Genomic DNA, 22,686 nt, shown 5'->3' with positions numbered 1-22,686 from the left:
GTTCTACTTTAAATTAGTCACTTCTGGAAAAGTCGTGTTGTATTATGTGTCTCTGGTTTTGGATTGGTGCGGGGTTTTGGGTTTGTTCTGGTTTTCTTCCCTCCCAGTAGAGATGTTTGTCTTCAAAGTACTGCATGCCTCCGTGCTGCTAGAGGAATCCATCAATTATTTAAAATGCATTTGCAGGAGCTAGTTTGTTTGTGGTTTGGAACTTGTATAACTCTGACGGTGGATTTCTGTTTTTGTTTGCAGCAGGCTGAAAACACTGGACTACCAGTACTGTGAGCCTTGTAACACCTTTAAACCTCTTGTTTTTTAAAAAGGCTTGCAGAAGGAGAGCAGATCTTGTCTGGTGGAGTGTTGAATAAGCAGAAAAGCCATGATGATATTGTTATGGAGTTTGGTGACTCTGCATGCTTTACACTCTCCTTACTGGGACATGTCTACTGGTAATGTTGCTTTTTTGATTTTTATCTAATACAGCTGGGGGTTTTTTATTTGTCCTAGCCCAATTTTAGTCAAATACTTTTTGGTCACCACAGGGTACGCCTGTCTCTGGGTTATATGGCCGGGACAATTTTAGAGTATGATAGGAGCAGGCTGATAGTTGTGGAAGCCATCTAACTTGGGAATGCTAGTGGTTTGTCTTTCACCCAGAGCTCCTGACTGACTGAAAACACAGATTCTTATTTTCCAGGTTGTTAAGCATGCAATCAAAGGACTTTTTTTTCTGCATTCTTCCCTAAGAGAAACTCTCAAGGCCTGTCTCTCAGTGTTGCCACTTTGATTTTTCTGTGTCTATTTTACAGCTGTATAGCTATAACCTTCAAATGAAAGGTTTTGAGGACTGCCAGTCAGAATAATTTTACAGATTTAAGTGTTTTGCTTTTGCCTGGATACAAGAAAGGTTTCAGTAAATGTGAACAGATTGAAAGGGTATAGTGGGATTCTTGGATTATTCCCTATACACCTGTTCTCAAAAAAAAAAAAATATTTTGGAAGAAACTGTCTTTGTTTAGTTTGTTTTAGTTTAGCCCCTACTTTATATGCAAAAATATTATCCATAGATATTGAAAATGGCTGGAAGGCTAGCAGTCAGGTTGCTGTTTGCAAAAAAGAAAAAAGCTGTCGCAAAGAACAGCATCTTCCTAAAACAAATATTCTCATGCTATGCTGGTGCTTATGTAACTTTTTTTTGAGGGCCGTGTCTAAGTAACTTTAATCTGTGTCTAAATATGTCAAATAGCTTCAAAAGAGCTCAGTATTACTCTGTGGCTCGAAAAATGAGGAGTGTTGCTGTGACTCTCAACATGTTTTTGTTTTTCAACTCCTCTTCTGGAAAACTATCTCAAACAAAAGTGCCATTCTTACGTTTCCCTGTAAACTGTTACATTCTTTTTGCAGCAAGACAGACCGGCTTGCCAAAGGATCAGAATGTTACCAAAAGAGCCTTAGTTTAAATCCTTTCCTGTGGTCCCCTTTTGAATCGCTATGTGAAATAGGTAAGTCTGCAAACTGGTTTACTAGTGAGGATGTCGTCTTTGTTTCTGGTTACGTCAAGCTTTCTGATTTGCCATTGCTGTGTGACAAGGTTTATTTTACTACTTGTCCAGAACTAGCAAGGAAAATGCCAGCAGAATTCTTTGGCAGTGGTTTTGTGAGTAATAACGCACTTAAAATACTTTGCCAGTGTTTAGAGCTCTTTGTCTTGTTTTCTTCCATTTTCACTACTTGCACGTTTTTGGATTTAACAATACCGTATATTTTCCTTTAGAAACTCTGCTTCTGAGAACAACTGAAACCAGCAAGTCTATTTTTTAATAAAACTAATTGTCCAGGGTTTTGTAGTGGAAGAATACTTCTGATTTAGCATAAGGGATTTTTTTAAAAAATGAAATAAAAATGCATTCCTAAAATATTGTCTGCCTTGTTTCAGACTGAGTATTCAGCATATAGACTCCGGAATAACTCTATTTAAATCTCCTTCCAATCTTACAGGTGAAAAACCAGACCCTGACCAAACATTTAAGTTAACATCTTTACAGAACTTCAGCAGCTGTCTGCCTAACACTTGCACAACATTGGTGTCTAATCACAACATATCCCATAGGCAGCCCGAGACTGTCCTTATGGAGACGCCACAGGACACAATCGTGAGTGTTGCTAAAATCACTGTATTTAAAGCAGTCTTTCCAGCTTAACTGAAAAGTGCTAATTAGAAACTACACTGAGGATCTAACAGCTGCCTTCTATTTTTTCAGGAGTTGAACAGAATCAACCTAGAATCCTCCAATTCAAAATACTCCTCCTTGAACACAGATTCTTCTATGTCTTACATTGACTCGGCTGTAATTTCACCAGACGCTGTCCCTCTTGGGTCAGGAACTGCCATATTGTCTAAACAGGCTCAAAATAAACCAAAAACTGGGCGGAGTTTACTGGGAGGCCCTGCAGCTTTGAGCCCGCTAACTCCAAGGTAAGTCCTTGAGGTAGATCGTCTCTGTTTACTGCTGTGCTGTTGATAGTGCTTGTGATTTGAAACAGCGTATGTGAACATCCGTGCTGATAGCGTGTTACATTGCTGCGAAAGCTAAGCAACTTCAGTAACTGCTCTTGGTCCTAGTGTTCATTAAAGTGTCTTTTATAGGTGAGGATTGTGAGATATTGGAGAGTTAGCATAAGTTAATTAAGTACTTATGAAATAAAGTTGATCATCTGGGTTTTTTCTAACCACAGAATCGGGCCAGCTCTCGTGGTCTGATATTCAAACTTTGACTTTCTGTTTCATTCTCAGCTTTGGAATTCTGCCACTAGAAGCCCCAAGCCCTGGAGATGGATCATATTTACAAAACTACACAAACTCTTCTTCTGTAATTGATGTGCCATCCACAGGAGCACCTTCAAAGAAGGTATCTTATGTTCTAGAGTGATTGCCGTTTTATGAATTTGACATTGCAGTGTATTTTAAAGAAGAATCTATAATGCAGATAAAATCGTTGCACGGGAGCTGAGTTGTGCTGACAGTGAGGAGAACCCAACTTATCCACTGTTTACGAAACTTGTTTTGAAAAACAATTTGAGTGTGGAACTGACTGCAGCTTCCTTTAGTTGTGGAAATGGTTTGGGTTAATTAAGTGAGAATTAAATTTCTGTCTAATTTGTCTGCAAAGTGTGTTTAAAAAAAAACTTATTATTTAATGCTGTGAATAAAATACTGTTCATCAGCTCATGTATGTTTTTAGGCTAGAGAGGTTGGAGGTGAGGGGAGCAGTTTAATTTGGCTGCAGCTGGTCAGGTATTTCCATGACACGACTCTTTAGACTTTTCTGAGGTGCTAGTTAAAATCCATTGTAGAATAGTCTGTTACATTGAAACAACTGTTTCAAAAGCCTTGGGAGTTTTTTTATTTTGCAAATCTTCTTTTCAGCTAACCAAACGAGGCAGCAAGAAAAAAAAATACACCATATCTCAAGTAAAGACGTTGTAAATCTTTTAGGCTTATTGTGTCGCTTCCTTTGGCTAGCAAACCAGATTTTTGTTTTCTCAGCTTCTATAATGATAAGCAATAGTCTTTTATTTCTAATTAAAACAAGCCCTTTTTCCCTGCCTGAAATGCACAGGCATGTGCAGACTACCTAGCTGTATTCATGTATTTTCAGGAATGGTTTCAAATAATCCTAGAAGTCTCAAGTGAGCTGAAGTTACTGCTTGCTTGCAAGCTGTTCTTGAATTCTAGTGTACAGACCGGAGTAATCCAAATACTGCTGGTGGTCTGTGGAGGGCTGCCTGAATCATAGAATCTTAAGGTTGGAAGAGACCTCCAAGATCATCAAGTCCAACTGTCAATCCGACACCACCATGCCTACTAAACCATGTCCTGGAGTGCCACAGCCATGTCCTGGAACGCCACACTGGAATAACAGTACTGTTTCACTAGGCTAAATCTTGTATTGGAGGAAACTGAAAGTTGTCTTTTTTACTCCCTAAGAAACTGCCGTAGTTGCCATAGTGATAAATGAGAGGTGGAATGTTGATGACAGTTGAAGAACCATTTGTTTCTTTCTAAAAACAAAAAACCTGAGGATTTTTTCCCTGTATTTTTAGTAAATCCAGGAGTTGCATGACGGATGCTGGTGTTCTATAGATGGCCAACTCTTTATAGTAAAGCTCAGTGCAAGTAGTAGGGTTGAGTTCCTCAAAAAGTAGAACTTGAATTTCCACATCTGATGCTCTGGACAAATGAGTTGATGCTCACCTTCCTGTGCCATTCTGCAAGTTAAATTTGGGAGCCATTAAAACTGTGTTTGTCTTCTCTCATTGGCTTGATACTTAAAAGAATAAAAGCCAGTAAGCAGATAACTTCTCCCACCTTGGATGGTCTTCTGAAGCCTGTGACTAGGAATTCTGGAATCTCATTTCACGAGCCATTATGGCATCCCGTCTCTAGACATTTCATAACTGCAACACTCTCTATCAGTTCTTCATCTTGCTTTTTTTTCTTTTGCCTTTCCTCTCTTGCGTCTGGACTGTGCTAAAACAGTCTGCTAGAGGTGTGCCTCGTATGGCTGATCCAATTCCCATCCTGTAGCTGCTCAGAACCAACCAGTTTTTAACAGCACAGTTGAAGACACTGGCTTGTGGTGGATTGTACCTATGTAGGAGAGTAAATTGTCATGAGCCTGGAGTATTGAAATAGCAAAGTACAGCTCTTCAGTCTAGTACACACCTGCATTTACAGGTGTACTGCATGATAGGTGAAAAGCTTTGGGGAATCAAGTAATAGCTGCTGCTTTGTTACTTTGCTAGGTGCAGCGTTACAGCATCAAGGTGTAAATTTTGCAAATCCATGCGTGTGCTTTCTGCCCAGATGCGTCTGTGCTGCTACCTAAACACAAATACTTAATACGTTTTAATAAACAGCTTGGAATTCTGATGCATGCTTTGTCCAATGCAAATAATTGCTTGGCCAGTTTCACTTCTGCTCTTCAAATTACAGAGTTAGAAAAGGTTTTGTGTAGCTGTGGCTAGAATGTGCATGACTTAACGTAGGCAGTTTCCTAGGAAACACTTACGTAAGTGAATGAAATGTTAGGATGGATCCGAAGGCTTCCTATCTGAGTGGGCAAGCGTGCTTGCTGGCCGCCTAAACTGTCCTCTGATAATGAAGAAACTGAGAAGGGGAGGGAAGGACACAACACTAGAAGTCAGATCATGGATAAACTGATGTTGCTTGTGCTGTCATTGATCCCACTTGCTGATTTCTGTTTTTCTAAAGAACATCCAAACAGCCATCACAGTTGAATGCTAGTATCCCTGGAGTGGGGGGAAAGGTAGGCTTTAAGCTTTCTTTGTTTAAAAGGCAGGGAGGTGAGGACCTGTTCTGAGCCCTTTGTGGGAAGTCTACGCATCAGACAATGCGTTTCTATTTCAGCTTGGTCCTTAGGTCTCAGATTCACAGTCAGGTTATCGCAGCTCTAAGTTCCCACACCTCAGCTGTGCCAGGGTAGGCATCACAGTGCACATTTCAGCTCTCCGGAGATGCGTGAAGATATGAGACGGGTTTGGTGCTAAGTCGTATTACATGCCTGTAACCTGTGGCAAATAAAAGGTACAAAAAACGTGCATGTGCACACACAGCATTACTCAACTGGCGTGCAGGAACTTGCTGCTCTATGCTGACTTGACTGTAGGTCTCTGGCTATTAACTTTCTATCCAGGTCCCTTTTTGATGAAGGAGTTGATTTCTGTGTCTGCTCCAAAGGCTCGTGCAGTAATGAATTCATTTGTGCAATACTGATTTAGGCTATGAACAGGTATGCCAAGCAGGGGAGCAGCAGGCTCGGGTGGTGTACAGTGTGCACCATGATGAGTGGCGTTAATGGCGAATGGCTTCCAGATGTGATTGTAATACGATAATTCAAGAATCTTTTTTTTTGTGCAACTTTCTCTTTATGGAGAGGGAACTTTAATATGACACTCCTCAATTCCCTTTTATTCTTACACAAACATATTAACATACAGTGTCTTGCCGCTAGATGGAGATTTTATATCTTTCAAATCATGTGCATAAAGCTGGTAAAATCAGTAATACTGGCATTTTAACAGGCAGAAAGAGAAATGCACTTGATGCATGTTCCTTGGGGCAAGGGGAACCCTCACCTTTTACTGGAAGAATCTATATTTGTTCTTCGTGCATTGTGTTTGATAGGCAGAATGAATTTGATTTGGTACGGCAGAGATTGAGACTCCTTGGTGACATAATAACAAACCTGTAGAAACTTTGTGTTATGCAGGCTGTCAGCAGGATAAGCCAGGCTGGAACAAAATCTGTCTTCTCGCAGAGCGGAAATAGCCGGGAAGTCACTCCGATTCTTGTTGCACAGACACAGAGCTCTGGCCCACAGACAAGGTAGGGGGGGCAGAGGAAATATCAGCTTGGTATTACCTTTTGCATCTCCTTTCTTGAAGGAATTTGGTGCTCTGTTTGCCCAGCCTGTGTGGGTGTTCCTACAGAACTCCTCTTTGGATGAGGAAGAAGTGTGGGTGGGTTGGGTTGGTGGGGTTTTTGGGGGGGGTTAGGTAAAATAACTTAAATGAATAAGAGGAAGCTCAAGCATCGTGTTTGGTCTGGTTTTTTGGTTGTGTTTTTTTTTTGTTTTGTTTTGAATCTCCTTTGCAATTAAACTATTCAATCAGTAAATGGAAAAAGTAGCTGGAAGAAAATTCTGCATGTGTTCTTAACATGCAATAGGAAGATTTTTTTTTTTTTCTTCATCCCTTGAAATGGGATTATCTGTGCTAAAGCACTTGAGCATTTTTGTTTAAAATAAAGATAAAAACTGCTTTTAAAAACTCGAGTTCTTCATTTTTAATGTCATTTGTTTCAGTACAACACCTCAGGTATTGAGCCCAACAATTGCTGCTCCACCAAACGCACTGCCTCGAAGAAGCTCTCGCCTATTTACTAGTGATAGCTCTACAACAAAGGTAACAAACTTCCTGCGTTTTGCAAATTTGTGGCTTCCTTACCCGTGCCACTGCGCTGACTAATAATTTCCCCATTTGCATAGCAATTCCAGCAGCTTAAGAACAGGTTCTATATGAGCAGAACACATGGAATACCTGGCTGTACAAAACACATCACAATACGATAATAAGTTATTTTTAAGCTCTCGAGAGTGCTCAGCTGAAATAGTAGGAACAAGAGTATCATGAACAAAACAGAGGTACATGCTGGGTTGACAGTTGCAGTGGTGCTGCTAGCTTTAACTCATTTGGTAGAGTTTGTATTGTTCAGATATATTTATTGAGTAACTCGATTTGAGCAAATACTTTTGGTTAAAAAAAAAAAGTTATTTTCTTACCTGTTTTCTACTCTCCAAACAATGGAGCAGAACACCAAAGTGCAAATACTCATGGACTGCAGTTAGGTCATGTGAAGGTTTTCCGTTTAAAAATGAATTACTGAACATATTAAATGAAGTTACTGAGTGTCTGTATGTTTAAATTTAAAAGTCAAACAGCTGGGCATCGTTGTTAAGGCTGCAAAGAGGCATACATACAATTTTAGGCAATTCACTTTCAAGTTCGGTTACCTGAATTTAAAAGACTTTTATATGTAACTCTTGCTCTTCTTACTTGCAGGAAAATAGCAAAAAATTAAAAATGAAGTTTCCACCTAAGATTCCAAACAGAAAAACAAAAAGTAAAACAAATAAGGGAGGAATAACTCAACCAAACTTAAATGACAGTTTGGAAATTACCAAACTGGACTCTTCCATCATTTCAGAAGGGAAAATTTCCACAGTTGCACCACAGATCCAGGCTTTTACGCTACAGAAGGCAGCAGCAGGTCTGTTTGAACGCTCTTGGACTGTAGTAGCGTAAAACTTCTTATATCTTCTTATATCTATATCTTAACGTTGAACGAAAAAAAGAAGTTTTGCTCCGGTGTTTCTTTTTCTTGTTTCAGTTGGCCTGCAGCTATCGCTCTTGTATGGTTATGAAGACGTTGAATTTGTTATCTTCTAGTTAACTTACAAAGAACATGTGAAGAAGTAGTAAAAAGTGGCTAGTTGTAAGCAGATATATCTTGCAGTCTCTGGTCCTTATTAATGATTAAAATATTTTCAGGCAAGATCCTTGGAAACTGACTCGAAGGAGCTATGAGTAACTCAGTCATCTTCCCTTGAAATTTGGTTTGTGTAGTCTGTTCTCCTTTGAAGTTTCCCATTTATTTAAAGAACAAGTCTTTATTCAGATTGTCAGAAAATCCTAGACAAACTGCTGAATTCCTCTCTTTTGGCTCGATAATGTTTCCAGGCAGCAAGAAGATGTATCCATGGATACCAGACATGTGGAAACTGTGTTCAGACCTAACAAAATGTTTGAAAAGCTGCTGTAAATGCAAAATTCCTGTGGCCCTGAACGTCAGAGTCGCTCTGTTCCTGAGCGTTCTGTTGCTGGCTTAAGAAGCTGTTACTGTTTGACTTCCCTTACAAAGGCTGATGTTTAGAATATTACACCTAAGTTAAGAGAGTGTGAGCCTGTGTTTGGGAACTCCTGGAAGATTTTCATAGGCAATTTCAGGAGCAGTGCCTGCCACAATGAAGAGATTATGGGATTAGGAGCTTCAAGTAAATAAGTCTCAGCTGTCTTTTTTTTTTTTTTTTTTTTCCACTTTTATTTATTGTATTTTTCTCCTAGAAGGTTTGATGAGCCTTCTTCGTGACATGGGGAAAGGTTATTTAGCCTTGTGTTCATACAACTGCAAGGAAGCGATAAATATTTTAAGCCATTTACCATCTCACCACTACAACACTGGCTGGGTGCTGTGCCAAATTGGGAGAGCTTACTTCGAGCTTGCAGAGTATATGCAGGTAGGAACTCTCTGGCTTGGTTCTTACTCTTTTCACTTTTGTTTTGCATAGCTTTGCGCAAAACATGTAGAATTCATGCAAAAAGCTATCGGAATTTTACGGCTGAGATAACTGTATAAACATAAAGTTATACCTGGAGTGGATTTAGATCTTGAATCTGCATCAGTAGTCATTCAGCTTTGCTGAAGAGGCTAGAGTCACACTTCAGATTTCTTTTAGTGTTATGTGACTTCCTCTTGCGTCCAACCATTGGGATCTCCTCCTTGCCCCTCCCTGTCTTCACCCACGGCAGTGCTGGTGTAGTTGTTTGTGCTGCAATGTTGTAAATTAGATCACTGAAACAATTTGAGTTCTCAAAACAAAAACTTCTCTTGCCACTTTGGGTTAATACAGATCACCTCAGGGACCTAGTTTCCTTTGCAGCCTCAGAAATGCCAACGTTGGCACAGCTGAGGTGATGTCAAACCGCTTCAGAAACAGAAGTGAGTGGTTAAGGGTAATCCAGCAGCATAACTCTCCTGGTCACTGTTGTCCTGATAGATGATGTGCCCACTTCCTCTAAGTTTTTAAACCCCTTTCTGACAGATTGTGTGCAGGAGATCAATTGTGGTAGACTTCCAAAGCGGTTTTTAAACTCTGCACACAGTGTGATTAGAGATGGAGCACACTGTGCTTCTTAACAGTTTATTTTGAAAACTCAGGCTCTGGACCCTAATGGTTTCCTAAAGCTAGGCTTATTCCCTTGTTGCTGCTCTGAGTCTTGTAACCTGGAACTTAAGTTTAGGAAATAGATATCTATGTCAGAAAGGCTTCGTTAGTGGACTCTTAACAAGAAGCAGCTGCCTCAAATGAAAGTAAAGCACATACACGTGCTGTCACATGCTCACGCGTGCCCTGCATCCCTGTGTCAGCTGTGTTTGCTGCGGTGATGGTTGTGTTGCCTTTTGCCTTCTAATTACTGTGCACAGTGTCCAGAGGGGTGCAGCACTCGGTGTGAGTGCAATACCTGTGGTCTGTTAGAATGGCTAACGATCATCTCCGGCCCATAAAAGTGTCCTATACTCTTTGTGATTTCATGGGTAACTTCTTTGCCTTACTTGTGCGCTGTGATAGAAGCAGCAATGTAATCTGAGTCAGGAGTAGGGAGGGCTGGCTGCATTTCTGCTGGTGTAATATATTGGGGTGCAGTCCCTTCCTTTGCTTGAAGGGGAAGTTACAGGACTTGCAGCTCTGCGTAGTACACCTCAAAGCAAAGAGGATGCTCAGTCTGGACGTATGAGGCTTATAACCTTGACTTATGTGCTCTGCTTTGGTGGGTGGCATTTTGTTTAAGTTTAATTTCTGTTCCTTAGGCTGAGAGAGTATTTTCAGAAGTAAGAAGGATTGAAAACTACAGAGTAGAAGGCATGGAGATCTACTCGACTACACTGTGGCATCTGCAGAAAGATGTTGCTCTTTCGGTTCTTTCAAAGGATTTGACAGACATGGATAAAAACTCACCAGAGGTATAGAAAACGCTGTAGTCTTGATTGAGAAGAGGATAACTGTATATGGCAAAATCTGTGCTTCAGAACAAAGCTGTGAGCTCTAATCTAGTTCAGGTGTATTCTCCTGTGAGAACTGCCTGGCAGAACTGGAGAGGGAAGTGGCAGGGTTGTCTGTTGAACTGATGATGCCTGAAAAGGCTTCTTAGAATTAGAATATCAGCTTACGTGGAACAGGTAGAAACATTTTATATGTTAGATGTCATTTAAATTTGCATTGGCACTGTTCATCCAGGAAGCTCATGGGTTGGTTAGTCACTCCTGCTGCTGCCAGTATGCAAAAATAAGGAATATCTTTTTCCTGTACCAACTTTTAATTGCTGTAGTTAATTCGCTGGCACTTAAAACATACTTGCTCTAGAACTTATTTTCAGACATAATGTTCACATTTTTATGCCAAAATCAATTGAAATGCAGAGTGTATGGTAATATAAAGTCATGATATGCGAAAAGCCAGGCATCTTTTAATGGGTGCCACAGTAAAAGTAATAGATGTGTGCGCTGAAAGGGTTCTTAACAGAGTTGAGAAAACTGTAGATCTGTAGATTATATTGGAGTTTCTTTAAGAGAATCCTGTTCGTGTTGTCTTGGTAGTCTATCTAGTGGGAAAATCAAAACCAGTGAAGCAGTTGGTAGTTGTAGTAAGATAGTCTGGAGTGAAGAAAGTGCAGATTCTACTACAAGGGGTGGAGGACAGTTATGCGATTTGGCAGTGATACTAAAGGTTTGCGAAAGGAAGGGACTCTGGGCTGTGATGCTTTGCAATCTCTGCTGGTTGCTGAGCAGGAGGGAAAGAGGAGGTTGATGCTAAAATTGTTTCTCTGCAGTTTTCTAGATTTGTCAGTTGGACAGAGCTGAAGAATGAAAGTGAATGTATCATCTCCCCCTTCATTATTCTTAAAAAAATCTAAGATAGTTTATTTCTAGCCTTTTCAACAGCTTCAAAAGCTTTAGTCATTAGTCATTGAAGTATCTAATTGGCACAACTTGCTGGGTGTCCTTAGTTTCTTGACTTTTGTATTTCAGCTTGTCTACATATAAGGTGTATTTAGGCCTATCTCCTTCTCAGAAATGAGACTTAACTCATTTTATTATTGTTGTTGTGGTTAATTTTTAATCTAGGAGGAAGTTATGTATAATTATGTAAAGCAGTATAGAAAAATATGTTCACCTCGAACTTAGTCACTCCAAGTTGTAAAAAGTGTGCTGATTTTGCCATGCTGTTTTTACTAGGCATGGTGTGCTGCGGGAAACTGTTTCAGCTTGCAAAGAGAACATGATATCGCAATCAAGTTCTTCCAGAGAGCCATTCAGGTTGATCCAAACTATGCTTACGCGTACACCCTCTTGGGGCATGAGTTTGTGTTAACAGAAGAACTAGACAAAGCATTGGCTTGTTTTAGAAATGCCATCAGAGTCAACCCTAGACACTATAATGCATGGTAAGTGTTGTTTCATCTTCCTCCTATTGCATGTGATACAGAACTCCTTTTGAAGAAATACCCTCCAGATGCTGCCACTGCTGCTGTTTCCTTACCACTCTTCTCTGTAAGAAGAGAGCAAAGCTATTTTTGCAGAAGATGTGGGCGTTGTCTATTTATTATATGGTTACTTCCACAAGGAGAGCAAAAAATTGGAGGTTTTTGGTTTCCACAGACCACGTTGGCTGTATTACCCCCAGCTATTTTGTTGTTATGCGCAGCACTCCTCGTCCTTCTAGGTGATTGTTCTTCACTTACAGTTGGAGAGATGAGAGATGTGCCCCTTTATACCCTAGGATACAGTCAGTTCCCGACAGCTTTTTCTGTGGGAAAAATACATAAAGCAGGAAAGGTTAGATCTGCTAATGTAAGTCACTTAATCTTGAGAGACTTTTGTATGCTTTTTGTAACTGTTTAGCCAGTCTTCCACTGTATCAGATATCAATGCTTCAAACCACACAATTGAGGAAAAAATGTCATGCAAGATGACTTTAGGCACAGCTTTGTCCCACAAGAAATAGTTTCCCACCATGGATGGGACTGGCAAGGCTATAGAGCTTTTCTGCTAGGTCATAATCACTGACAAAGGCTAGCTTGATTAGAACGCAATCTGTCTTAACAGAATTGTTTTTCTGCTTGCAGGTACGGGTTGGGAATGATTTACTACAAACAGGAAAAGTTCAGCCTAGCAGAAATGCATTTCCAGAAAGCACTTGATATCAACCCTCAGAGCTCAGTCTTACTGTGCCACATTGGAGTAGTAAGTAGATTGCACTTAACTCTATCCGTGTCGTGTTTCAATCTGCTTCTGTGCTTCGTTTGTAGTAGAGAAGTCATTCCGAATGTTTCTAGCAGGAAGGCCCAACGAGTTCAGAGTACCTGTTGGAGGATCTTAAGTGCCGTATGGATGAATGCCCATAGGATTAATGTGTCAGAAAAGAAGCCCTCCTCTCTCTCCAAACTGCTTTTAGCCAGTAATGGAATTATACTGAATACCAAAATAGTAGTGATAGAAAAATCAAGCCTGTGTGCGGATATTAATGTTAATAGAGTATTTATAGGGGATTTTTATACTTAAGAAATTAAGTGAGTTTTAAGTGCTACGGCATGCACTTGGACTTGCACTTCAATTTCTGTAGAAAGCTCAAGCACCTCTCTTACCTTTCAGAGTGCAGTGTTTTTGTCCTGGCTGTATGTCCTCTGTCCGCGTTGCCCTCGTTCCAGTCACCTGTAGATGTGACAACTTGGGCCACTTCATGCCAAGTGAATTTTAAGGAACCGGCAGCTATTTCAGCCACCATCCATGCAATTAAATTTGCAGGGCTACTTGAACAGTTCGTCATTTATCCATCTGCTACTGCAGTCTGTAGAAAACGGTAGCCTCGCTCTAGCAGGTGCTTACTCACAAAGTTGGGAAGCAGTTCTCGGATATCTGGAACACCCGTAGGCATTCACTTGCTATCTCTGTGGTAGCAAAGCTGTGTCACATTCTACAGGGACAGTGGCTGCTTCTTCTACTGAGAGAGGCGTTGAGCTCGCTCATGACCAAAGGTTAAAGGATTTCTGTAAGCCATTGAGTGGGGAGAATGTTTTGAGGTGGAGATGAGATGACTTGAAGCGTTCTTCCTGTTAAAAAGCTTGTTAAGACTTGGTCTAGAATTGGACAATTTTTTTTTTTTTTTTTTTTTAAAGGAATAAACTGTAAGTATATGTAGTCAGATGAATTTGTACTTGTCTGGAAGATGAGCTGTTATTTTCCCTGTTCTCTCTCTCTGTAATAGGTCCAGCATGCACTGAAAAAATCTGAAAAGGCTTTGGATACTTTAAACAAAGCTATTAACATTGACCCCAAGAACCCGCTATGCAAATTCCATAGAGCTTCTGTATTATTTGCAAATGAAAAATACAAGGTAACATTTGGTACACGTAGACAGCCTCAAGTTATCTTCAAATTACTGTAGCTAGGAATGGGGGTGCACTGGAAGCTAAATGTTTGCAGGTTAATACTGGGTCACAGCAGGGCTTGCAGGAGGAGCCTGGGACGTTGGTCTGTCTTGTAGCAGCTAACATGAAGCGTTTGTTTTGACAAGTGCCATCTTCACCAGGGGAAATATGGAAATTTTTTGGTTGTTATAAAATCTGGTGCCAACAGGTGATGTGTGGCCCATAGGTGATGCTTTTGAAATTATTTTAATCTGACTCTGTAAAAACAAAGGAAAGAGGAAATTACTGCAGCTGTCACCAACGTGTGGCTGTATGATCATGAGTTTATACTAAATTACTAAAAACACCTCAGCAAACTGCCCCATAACCAATTACAGCAATGAGAACCAGTTATTTCAAAGGCTGTCTTATCAAGTGAGAAAGAAACTAAGCAATTTTCAGTCTGATCCTCTGCTGACCTGTGCCCCATTTAGAATGGGGTATAATACACTACAGTCTTAAAGAGAAACTCATGTAAAAGGGATTTTAGATGCTTCTCATGAGATTGTACTGTTGTTCTTGATGGAATATACTGTATGTAAATGTCAGTGTGGTTTTTTGTTTCCCAGTAGTGCTAAATCAGTTTAGTGATGTCATAACTGGTTGCAGACTGATAGCTTGTACTTACTAAGCTTTTTTTCCTTCCTTTTCAGTCTGCTTTACAAGAACTTGAAGAGCTGAAACAGATTGTTCCCAAAGAGTCTCTTGTTTACTTTTTAATAGGAAAGGTAGGTAAAACTGAACTGTGATCGTAAGTCCTTTGGCTTTCTTTGTTGCAGAAATGTACGCCTAATGAGAACATCCGATGCCTGTTACCAAGCTGCTTCTGCTAGGAGCAGTATTCTAAAAATTCCCCGGGCTTTAAATAAGGCTCACTGCTCACAGCTTTATGTATCAGCTTTTAAATGCAAAAGACAGTTATTACTGGAGCAGCTTTCAGCTCTCTTTAGAGCAAACCAAGAGAAAATAACCCAAGCCAGTGTTGTTCTTTGCCTGCCTTGATTTCACCACTGTCAACTTGAAAGGTAATTAATTTTAAAAAGCAGGAAATTGGTCCCAATAAAGATACTTCACTGAAAAAAAAGATGCAGTGGTTATGCACCCAGACATACGTCTTTCCTTGAAGGTAGAACTCTATTAAGACTTGATTCAATACGCCAGCAATTATGTGATAAATAGAAATCCTTAAAATTTTGGGGGATAGTCCATCCATCAGTCTGCAGCGTTGGTGATTTGCCTGTGTAGCTATTAAAATGTTGAACCACGTTGTAGTGAGTTTTAGCAGAAGTGCTGGACAAGGAGCAGTTGTAGATTACTCTTAAGTCTCCATCAATGCCCTCAACATCCTCTCCAGCTGACAGCCTCCCTGAAAGAGCTGTAGAAGGTTATCAGTTTGAAGGAAGGAAGAGTCTTTAATGAGGCTAGTAAGACTAGGCTAGCGCAGGAAAAGACGTAATTACCAGTTTGTCAGCTGTCTGTACCTTCCTGCCTTCTTTGTCTTTAGTGCCAGAGACAAGTAATCTGGTAACAGAAATCCTCCTTCCTCACCATCCTCTCTGCTAATATGTTTTAAATAAGTTCTGTAGTTTTCCTCTTCTGTGAGGTGTCTGTTCACTAGGAAGCAACAAGACAAACATGCCTCTACCACAGTCCTGGGTAACTCTTAATCAGGAATTTTATTTTTTTTTTTTTTTTTTTTAACTGGAGAGAGGTAAAAGGGTTTGTGTTGAAATTAGTTGACTGGTATTTGTCGAGGAGTAGCTGGGCCTCTAAATTGACATTAGAGTTGCCATGTCTTGCCAAACTTAAGTACTTTCACTGTTTAAATGCTTAACACAGATAAATTACTTGCTCGTCTGTCCTTAATGATAAGGGGAGCTTCAGTGCAAGTTACAGTGACGAGGTAAGATACGGGCTGGGTTCTGCAGCGCAGTGTTGTCTTGAAAACTGTTCAGTTCAGCAGGACAAGCTAGGTGGCACCTGATGTCCTGTTATTCTCTCCATCTGCTGATGACAATTAAAACACCACTTGAGGATGTAAGAAGCGCCATGCTGAGTCAAACAAAAATCTGTCTAACGTGTGTCCTCCCTCTGCTAGTCCTCGGTACGAGAGCTGTAGGGAAGAGTTATGAGATTGAGTGCATGTGGTGGTACTGCCTCTCCAGGCCCCTGACATTAGAACTCTGAGACTTTGGGCTTTTCCTGAGCAACAGGTAGATTTGGGGTAACAATGACCTGAGTTGAACGGGTGGTGAGGAGGTAAGACAAAAGAAAACATGTACACTGATAGCTCTTACACCGCCCGCTGCAGAGTTCCAAAGCTTAAATTTATATCTGAAGATCTGCCTCCTTTGTGGTTTTGAATCTGTCAGTTGCTAGTTTAGCTTAATTCTTTCGGAGTCTTAAATGGAAGCACTTGCTCACTCTTTCTACATGTATTTGCCATTTCCCCTGGGACTGGTATAGTAAGTCTTTCATGACTTTCTACCTCTGCTTTTCATAAAATATCTGTTAACTGGGCCTTGGTGTGTTTGTTGTGCAAACCTTCAAGTAGCAACTTCATGTAAATGTAGCATTTCATGCTTTTATTTTAGGTTTATAAAAAACTGGGTCAAACGCATTTGGCCCTAATGAATTTCTCATGGGCAATGGACTTAGATCCCAAAGGAGCCAATAACCAGATTAAAGAGGCCATTGATAAGCGTTACCTTCCAGATGATGAGGAACCGATAACTCAAGAAGAGCAAATCAGTGAATGTTACCCCTATGAATCAGGTTTGTATTTCCAGCCCTTTGTCATGCAGTGAGGTATTTCCACTTAGGTGGCAGGAAGAATCCGAGGTTTAATGAGTGAAACGCACCGCTCAACCTCGCTGCTCAGCAAGCGAGAACTCCAGAGGCTCTTCATTCGGAAGAATTCATTCATGCTTCCTACCGTAAGCATGAAATAAAGGATCGTGACACTTCTTTAGAGTCTGTAGATGAAGTAGGACAGAGAAAATGACTACTGTAAATTCATACAACTCATACTTGGCTAGTAGTATCCTGGGAGAGCAAGGTGTTCCTAGAGCTGCAAACCTTCCATCCTAGAAGCATCATATCATGTCAAGGTAACTGGCAACAGAAATTGTCTGTAGAGACTTTGTCAAAAGTTAAACAAACTGGATGTTGGGTAAAAATACTTGGTCTGCTAAACATAAAAGGTATCTTTTGACAAAAGTCATGTAAGCATTTTCATTTGAACCAAGAGAGAACAAAACACTCATTATACTACCTGGGAATAATCCGTAAAAAGGAATAACTCTCCTTTTTCTTCTCTCTAACTTTTTATTATGAGCTTGAATTCCATGAAGCCTGGGTAAGCTCTGTGAAGCATGGATAGTCATAAATATTGACCTCTTTGCAGACTGAAATAGTGGTAGAAAAATAGTACTAGTAAGCAGTTTAATTTTTTTCTTCCAAATAATAAAATAGAGCAGATTTTGGGTTATTGTTAATAGATATATGCTATGTTCTGCGATTCTAAATCCTCAGCTGAAATAGCTGTCATGTTTTCCTACTGCGATCATGTTGATTTTTATCAATGTGTGTACAGTGTGCTTTTTAATACTGGAAAATTATTCTGCACTGCACTTCCTGGAACATCAAGAGTTTTTCTCTCCTTACTGTTGTAGTTGGGCTCACTTAGAACACTGGCTCCTTGGGGGCCGAGCATGTTTCTGACCAGGAGATGGAGACAGAGTACTGGAACTGCTGAGTGACACCTGAGGAGTATGGAGGAAAAACCAAAACCCACACTTCAACAACAAACAAACAAAAAGCATACACACAAAAAAAAAAAAAAAAAAAAACCCGAACCAAAAGAGGAAAAACTAGCAACTGAGTCTGTCCAATAAATGTTAGCAAAATAAAACAGTGTTTTGTTAGAAGAGTTTGTCTCAGTTGAATAGCTCTTCTAGGATACATGAGACAAGCTGAAGTAAATTAAGGCAGTACTGGGGGCGAGGAGGAGTTGTTTTTAATATGTCTGCTTCTCCACAGGAGACAACTTGGGTATCTGGGAATACACAGTTACTGTGCTCAAGTGTGTTATGGAAGGCAGACTCAAGTTGTGTTCCTGTGTGTGAAGAACAACCGTCATTAGATAGTTACCTTTGTTCGAATGTTCACAAGTATAGAGGTTAGATATTTAGGGGCAGCCTCTCAGTGTGCACGTTTATCTTGTGTGCTGTGCGTGGCGTGCTGACTTTATTCAAACAGCAGTAGCAGTCTAGTTTTCCTGGAAGCTCTAGGCTAGCCACCGTCTGAGCTGAGCGAGCAGAGTAATTCTTCAGCGTCGGAAACGTCTGTGTGCGTTTACTGCAAGCGGTTCTCTTGCCGTGTGTCTTATGCAGTGTTCTTGGTCACGGAAGCAGGACGCGAGTCGAGGCTATCTCGTGCCACTGAGTATTATTTGGTTGTAAATTGGTCACAATGCACTAATGCAGTGGGTAACCAGTGTGAGTGTTTCAGGGAGCCTGTGTGTTTTGAAGGAGTGGGGAGGTTAAGTGGTTCCTGAAGCAGTTTTGGATCCCTCCGTACCAATCCCTCCCTAACCAGGTGTCGGGTTTCAGATTTTTAACAGAAGGTGGCTAAGGTGGCATGTCTTGTTAATACGTGCTTCATGTTAATTCCTGTCTAAATGCCTTTATTTAGGCTTCATTAAGCTGGCAGGGGTCAGCGTACTAGGAGGAAAAAGCCATATAGCTTTGAAGTATTTTGAGGGGAAGCCCAAACCCATTGCTACTGGGCTTTTGATGTGCTGGAGTTGATGGTGGGGGCATCTCTGTAGCGAAGCAGCGCAATAGTGTTTGATTACTTTGTGTTTCTTCTTCTTTCAAGTCGGCACAGATGAATCCCAGGAGAGCAGCATGACAGATGCAGATGACACACAGCTCCACGCGGTTGAAAGTGATGAATTTTAACCTCCAAAAGCCAGTATCTGAACTCGAGTGTGTGACTGGTACTGTTGTGTTCTCCCCTTCCTTCGCATCCTGGGTCTTCACATCACTGAGCCAAGCGCTGTCATTATTCTCCACTGACATCATGAGTACACCACTCAGACTTAAAACTGTACCCAGAGTTAATGGCAGTGCGATATTCAGCTGCTACTGAGTCTGACTAGTTGGCTCTTACACATTTATGAAAGTGACTGAGGAGGAAATACTATTTTTGGGCTCCCCTTTGCTGGAAAAAATATCATGGAAGAAAGAGACTTGTGGTTTGCTGTAACGAAGCCGGTAGATGGGGGGGTAGTACTAATGAAGCAGTGTCTTGTTCTTTTCCCAGAAATGTGTCTTAGTTTGGTTCTTTCTTGGTAAGCAGAGCGCTGAACCTCGTTTCCAAGTTCTTCAAGGACAGTGTTGACAAATGCAGGCTGTTAAAGACTTTTCCATATTGTAGTGTCACTGAAATGCCAGGGAATGTACAGACCTTAAAGCTGCGGTGTCTCCAGTGAACAAACACGATGGGGGTGTGCTCAGGAGCGGGGTTCGTCAGACCACGTAAAATATCCAGTGTCCCTACCTAGAGTGCGAACTTGCAGGAGTGGAAAGTAGCAGGAGAATCACATTGCAGAATCAAAGCTTTCATGAAGTGCTTTCATGTTCTAACCAAGAATTAATTCATTCAGTTTCTGAAAGGTCGTTGCTTTCTTTGTACTGCAAAGAAACAAGCCGACAACACCTTGCTTCATTTTCCATGTACACTTTGGTTCTTCCCCTTTTAAGAACAAAAACTAATAAAGGGCGAAATCAAGAGAGAAACCTGGATGCAACTGTAGTGTGAAAGCATCAGACGCTTAATCCAGAGTGACCGCGTGTTTCTAAGCAGGTGGGCTGGGAAGACCGTGCAAGCCTTAATACAGTTCGAACCTTACAGTCAAACGCATCGAATAATTGTCTCAGATTAGTATGATTTTTAAAACTTGTGAAGTGTGGTCCAAGCAGGATGCAGAACTGTGCAATTATCTGTCTTTGTCCCCTTTTATTTTTTTTTTTTAACTGTTCTTTAAGATTCTCGCTCTAGGAACACTTTCCTCTTCTACAGAGGCTGCTCCTGTGAGAAGAAAGCTGTGCCACGTTAACGAGTCCAAACCGATCTTTCTCTGTAGCGTTGTGCAGCAGCAACTGGTGCCCTTTACGCAGTGATGATAAAGAAAGTGTATGATATAAGCAGTTTTAAAGAGCAATTTATGCATAATAAATTGGGAGTTATATAAATTTCATAGCAACATACATTTGTTGTGATCACTCTTCATGTTGTGGGGTTTTTTTTAATGTATTTGTTTTTGGGGATCTTGAGTTTCCTTTAGAACTGCAAATTTTTTAAATTCTATCCTTGTCTTACACTAGGCACGCCTTCTGTCACAGCTCCTCTCCTCTCACGGACACCTTCATCGTTTGAAAAAATAATCCTCAAATGCTGAGCAAAAGTAGAATTCTCTCAATTTTTTTTTTTTCTTTCTGAAGTAGGAGGATAAGCAGTGAAAAATAGGCTTAAACTCCTCTAAGAGCGTGAAAAGGAATTTCTAAAATCTGAGGAATGATAATATATTAAAGGAGCTTTGTGCCTCTGCCACGTACTTGTGATCAGCTCCTGGCTGGAAGGTTGAAGAATTGACTGGAAAATCATGGCGTGTTTCAGCTGGCATGAGCGTACCGGATCTCGCGCTGCCCTTTGCGGTGACAGATGCTTGGGGCAATTCCCGTTCCCGATGAGTCCTCTCCGAGGAAGATGCAGGGCTTGGATTTCCGAGCCGATCTGCATCCGTGGTTGGGTTCGCGCAGGGCGCTCTAGTTACCCGTGTCAGTCGTGGCGCAGCTTTCCCATCTGGCCGCAGCTTCCCCGCGCGTCCCGTGCAAGGAGGGGTTTCTGAACCTCAGCGTAAGGTCTGGAGGCTGTACTTGTGTGAGTGCCGCCAATTAACGTGTTAATTGGCTTCCTTTTGCTTCCCAACATATTTTTCTAAGCAAAAACCAGGAGTGAGCAGGTGCTGCTTCCAAGACTTCCGTAACAAATGCTGTGGTTTAAATGGGGACGAGAGATCTAGGAGATGAGGGGGCTTTTCCCTTTTCTCTTCTCTAAAAATTGTGAGGAAATTGTAGAAAAATTTTCAACACCCTGGAAGGAGCTGTTAATTCAGCGGGGTGGTTAGAAGGATATTCCTGCTACCCGGAAGATTTAATACTTAAAACTGTCCCTTGCTCTACACGTACATCACATCTCAAAGTGATTTTTCTTTTTTCCTGAGAATCTCAAGTGTGACGTTTAGACCGTGCTGCTACTTTACCTTCTGAATAGATCCACAAAATTAGTGTTTGATCAGTAACGCTTCGCTCTCGTTGAAGAGGGGTGGGGAGAAGGATGGCGAGCGTGGAGGCACTCCGGCAGCCGGGTTAGAGCAAGTGTGTGCACGGAAGGGAATTGGGGACCTGTCACTTTCTTACAGCAGAACTATGGAAAAATGCCAAGTGTGGGTGTGGTGTGTACTATTTGCATTGAAACAATGTAATTTGTCATTTTCCTTTTTTTTTCTTTTGCCTCTTTTTTTTTTTTTTGCTTTTCCTGACTTTTTATTTCAAAAATTGTACAGTCTTAGGGGGGAAGAAGAAAAAAAGTCCTTTCTGTTAATATATTTGCGATTCATTAAAGGATGTGGAAAATCCAAATAAACTACTTTTAAAAGCAGGTTTATCCCCAGATCCTTCGGGTCAGTGTCGGAGCTCATCCTTCGGGAGAGGCGTCAGGTGTGATGGAGCTGGAGAGAGGTTTGAGGACACCTTGGGGTGCCTGGGGGCCGGGGTCCTGGTGTCGCCTGGGAATCTGCTGCAGGCTTCCAGCGAAGTGGGCTGCGCGTACATCTGCCTGGGCCGGAATTTTGGGTGAGACGTGGGGTGCTACACCTGCTGTGAGGGACCTGCAGTGAGGTTTCCAAAAATGTTTCTGTTTGTCCGCTTGCATCCTGCAGCTTGACAGGAGATTCAATAAGCCGTGAGGTATGGAGCAGATTTTCTTTCTTTTTTTTATTTTATTTTTTTTCCCCTGCCTTCCATAGCAGCTCATAACACTGTGCCTGCAACTTCTGGCTGCGCAGAGAAATGCTTTCGGACTCGGCTGTACTCTCAGACCTGGAGGAAAAGCTTGCCAGGAGCGCTGAGGCTCGTGGCCGTACAGGAATTCCTCTTGCTGCGCATGCAGTCCTCTTGGATTAAAGCTTTTAGTGCTTGTTTTTTCCACTGTCTTAGCCGAACCCAGTGATTTTTTCGAGAGCCAGGTTTGGCTGTGAAAGCGACGCTGAACTTAGCCCTTTCCTGTACCAAGTTGCCTCTCCCCTTTTTATTCCCCCCCCCCGTTTCTTTTAATCCTGGGCTTTTATGGTTGTGTGTCCAAACGCAGTCCCAGAGTTAAATTCTCTGCTCCGTAGCTAACTTCCCGCCCTGCCTGACGCATGGCAGCGCGAGCAGTGTTACTCTTCCTGTGTCTCGGGCGCGGTTTCTCGGTGTGGGCTCACGTCCGAGCGGTTTCGGCTGCACGCGTCCCAGCGGCGAAGCGCAGCTTTGGTGACGGCGGGCTGAGCTTTAGGTGTCTCCTGGGAAAGGCGAAGCGTTAATGAAATCTGACTTGTTAGCTGCAATACGTCGTTCTGTGTCTGGATCGCAGCAGCGCCGTGAACGCGAGGAGCTGTTAGCATCAGGATTTCCAGCTTGGGAATGTTGTTGGCACCTGGTCTTGAACAATTGCAGCTTCCTACAGCTGCAT

General features: G+C 41.5%; 1 protein-coding gene across 7 annotated transcripts in view; it reads left to right on the top strand.

Moving 5' to 3' along the window:
* Positions 1-21,629, top strand: part of CDC27 (cell division cycle 27) — a 31,540-nt gene extending 9,911 nt beyond the window's left edge. Inside the window, exons 4-19 of one of the 7 annotated variants that reach the window (XM_086766610.1) lie at positions 324-449; positions 1,405-1,502; positions 1,999-2,153; positions 2,262-2,476; positions 2,795-2,909; positions 6,294-6,409; positions 6,888-6,987; positions 7,645-7,852; positions 8,710-8,879; positions 10,232-10,384; positions 11,657-11,865; positions 12,547-12,664; positions 13,686-13,814; positions 14,541-14,615; positions 16,482-16,662; positions 18,769-21,629. In XM_086766610.1, coding sequence (XP_086622736.1) covers positions 324-449; positions 1,405-1,502; positions 1,999-2,153; positions 2,262-2,476; positions 2,795-2,909; positions 6,294-6,409; positions 6,888-6,987; positions 7,645-7,852; positions 8,710-8,879; positions 10,232-10,384; positions 11,657-11,865; positions 12,547-12,664; positions 13,686-13,814; positions 14,541-14,615; positions 16,482-16,662; positions 18,769-18,851 — 2,251 coding nt within the window. In that variant the 3' untranslated portion in view covers positions 18,852-21,629. Of the gene's footprint in view, positions 1-252; positions 450-1,404; positions 1,503-1,998; positions 2,154-2,261; positions 2,477-2,794; positions 2,910-6,275; positions 6,410-6,887; positions 6,988-7,644; positions 7,853-8,706; positions 8,880-10,231; positions 10,385-11,656; positions 11,866-12,546; positions 12,665-13,685; positions 13,815-14,540; positions 14,616-16,481; positions 16,663-18,768 lie in introns of those variants that run through there. The other 6 variants (XM_086766609.1, XM_086766608.1, XM_086766607.1 and 3 more) reach the window with 6 other exon arrangements.
* Positions 21,630-22,686: the final 1,057 nt, after the last annotated feature.

This window comes from Chlamydotis macqueenii, chromosome 25 (assembly GCF_036417535.1).
Source record: "Chlamydotis macqueenii isolate bChlMac1 chromosome 25, bChlMac1.mat, whole genome shotgun sequence".
In the NCBI taxonomy this organism is placed as follows: Eukaryota; Metazoa; Chordata; class Aves; order Otidiformes; family Otididae; genus Chlamydotis; species Chlamydotis macqueenii.
Note: the sequence above shows the minus strand (reverse complement) of the source record. Positions and strands in the feature narration are given on the sequence as shown.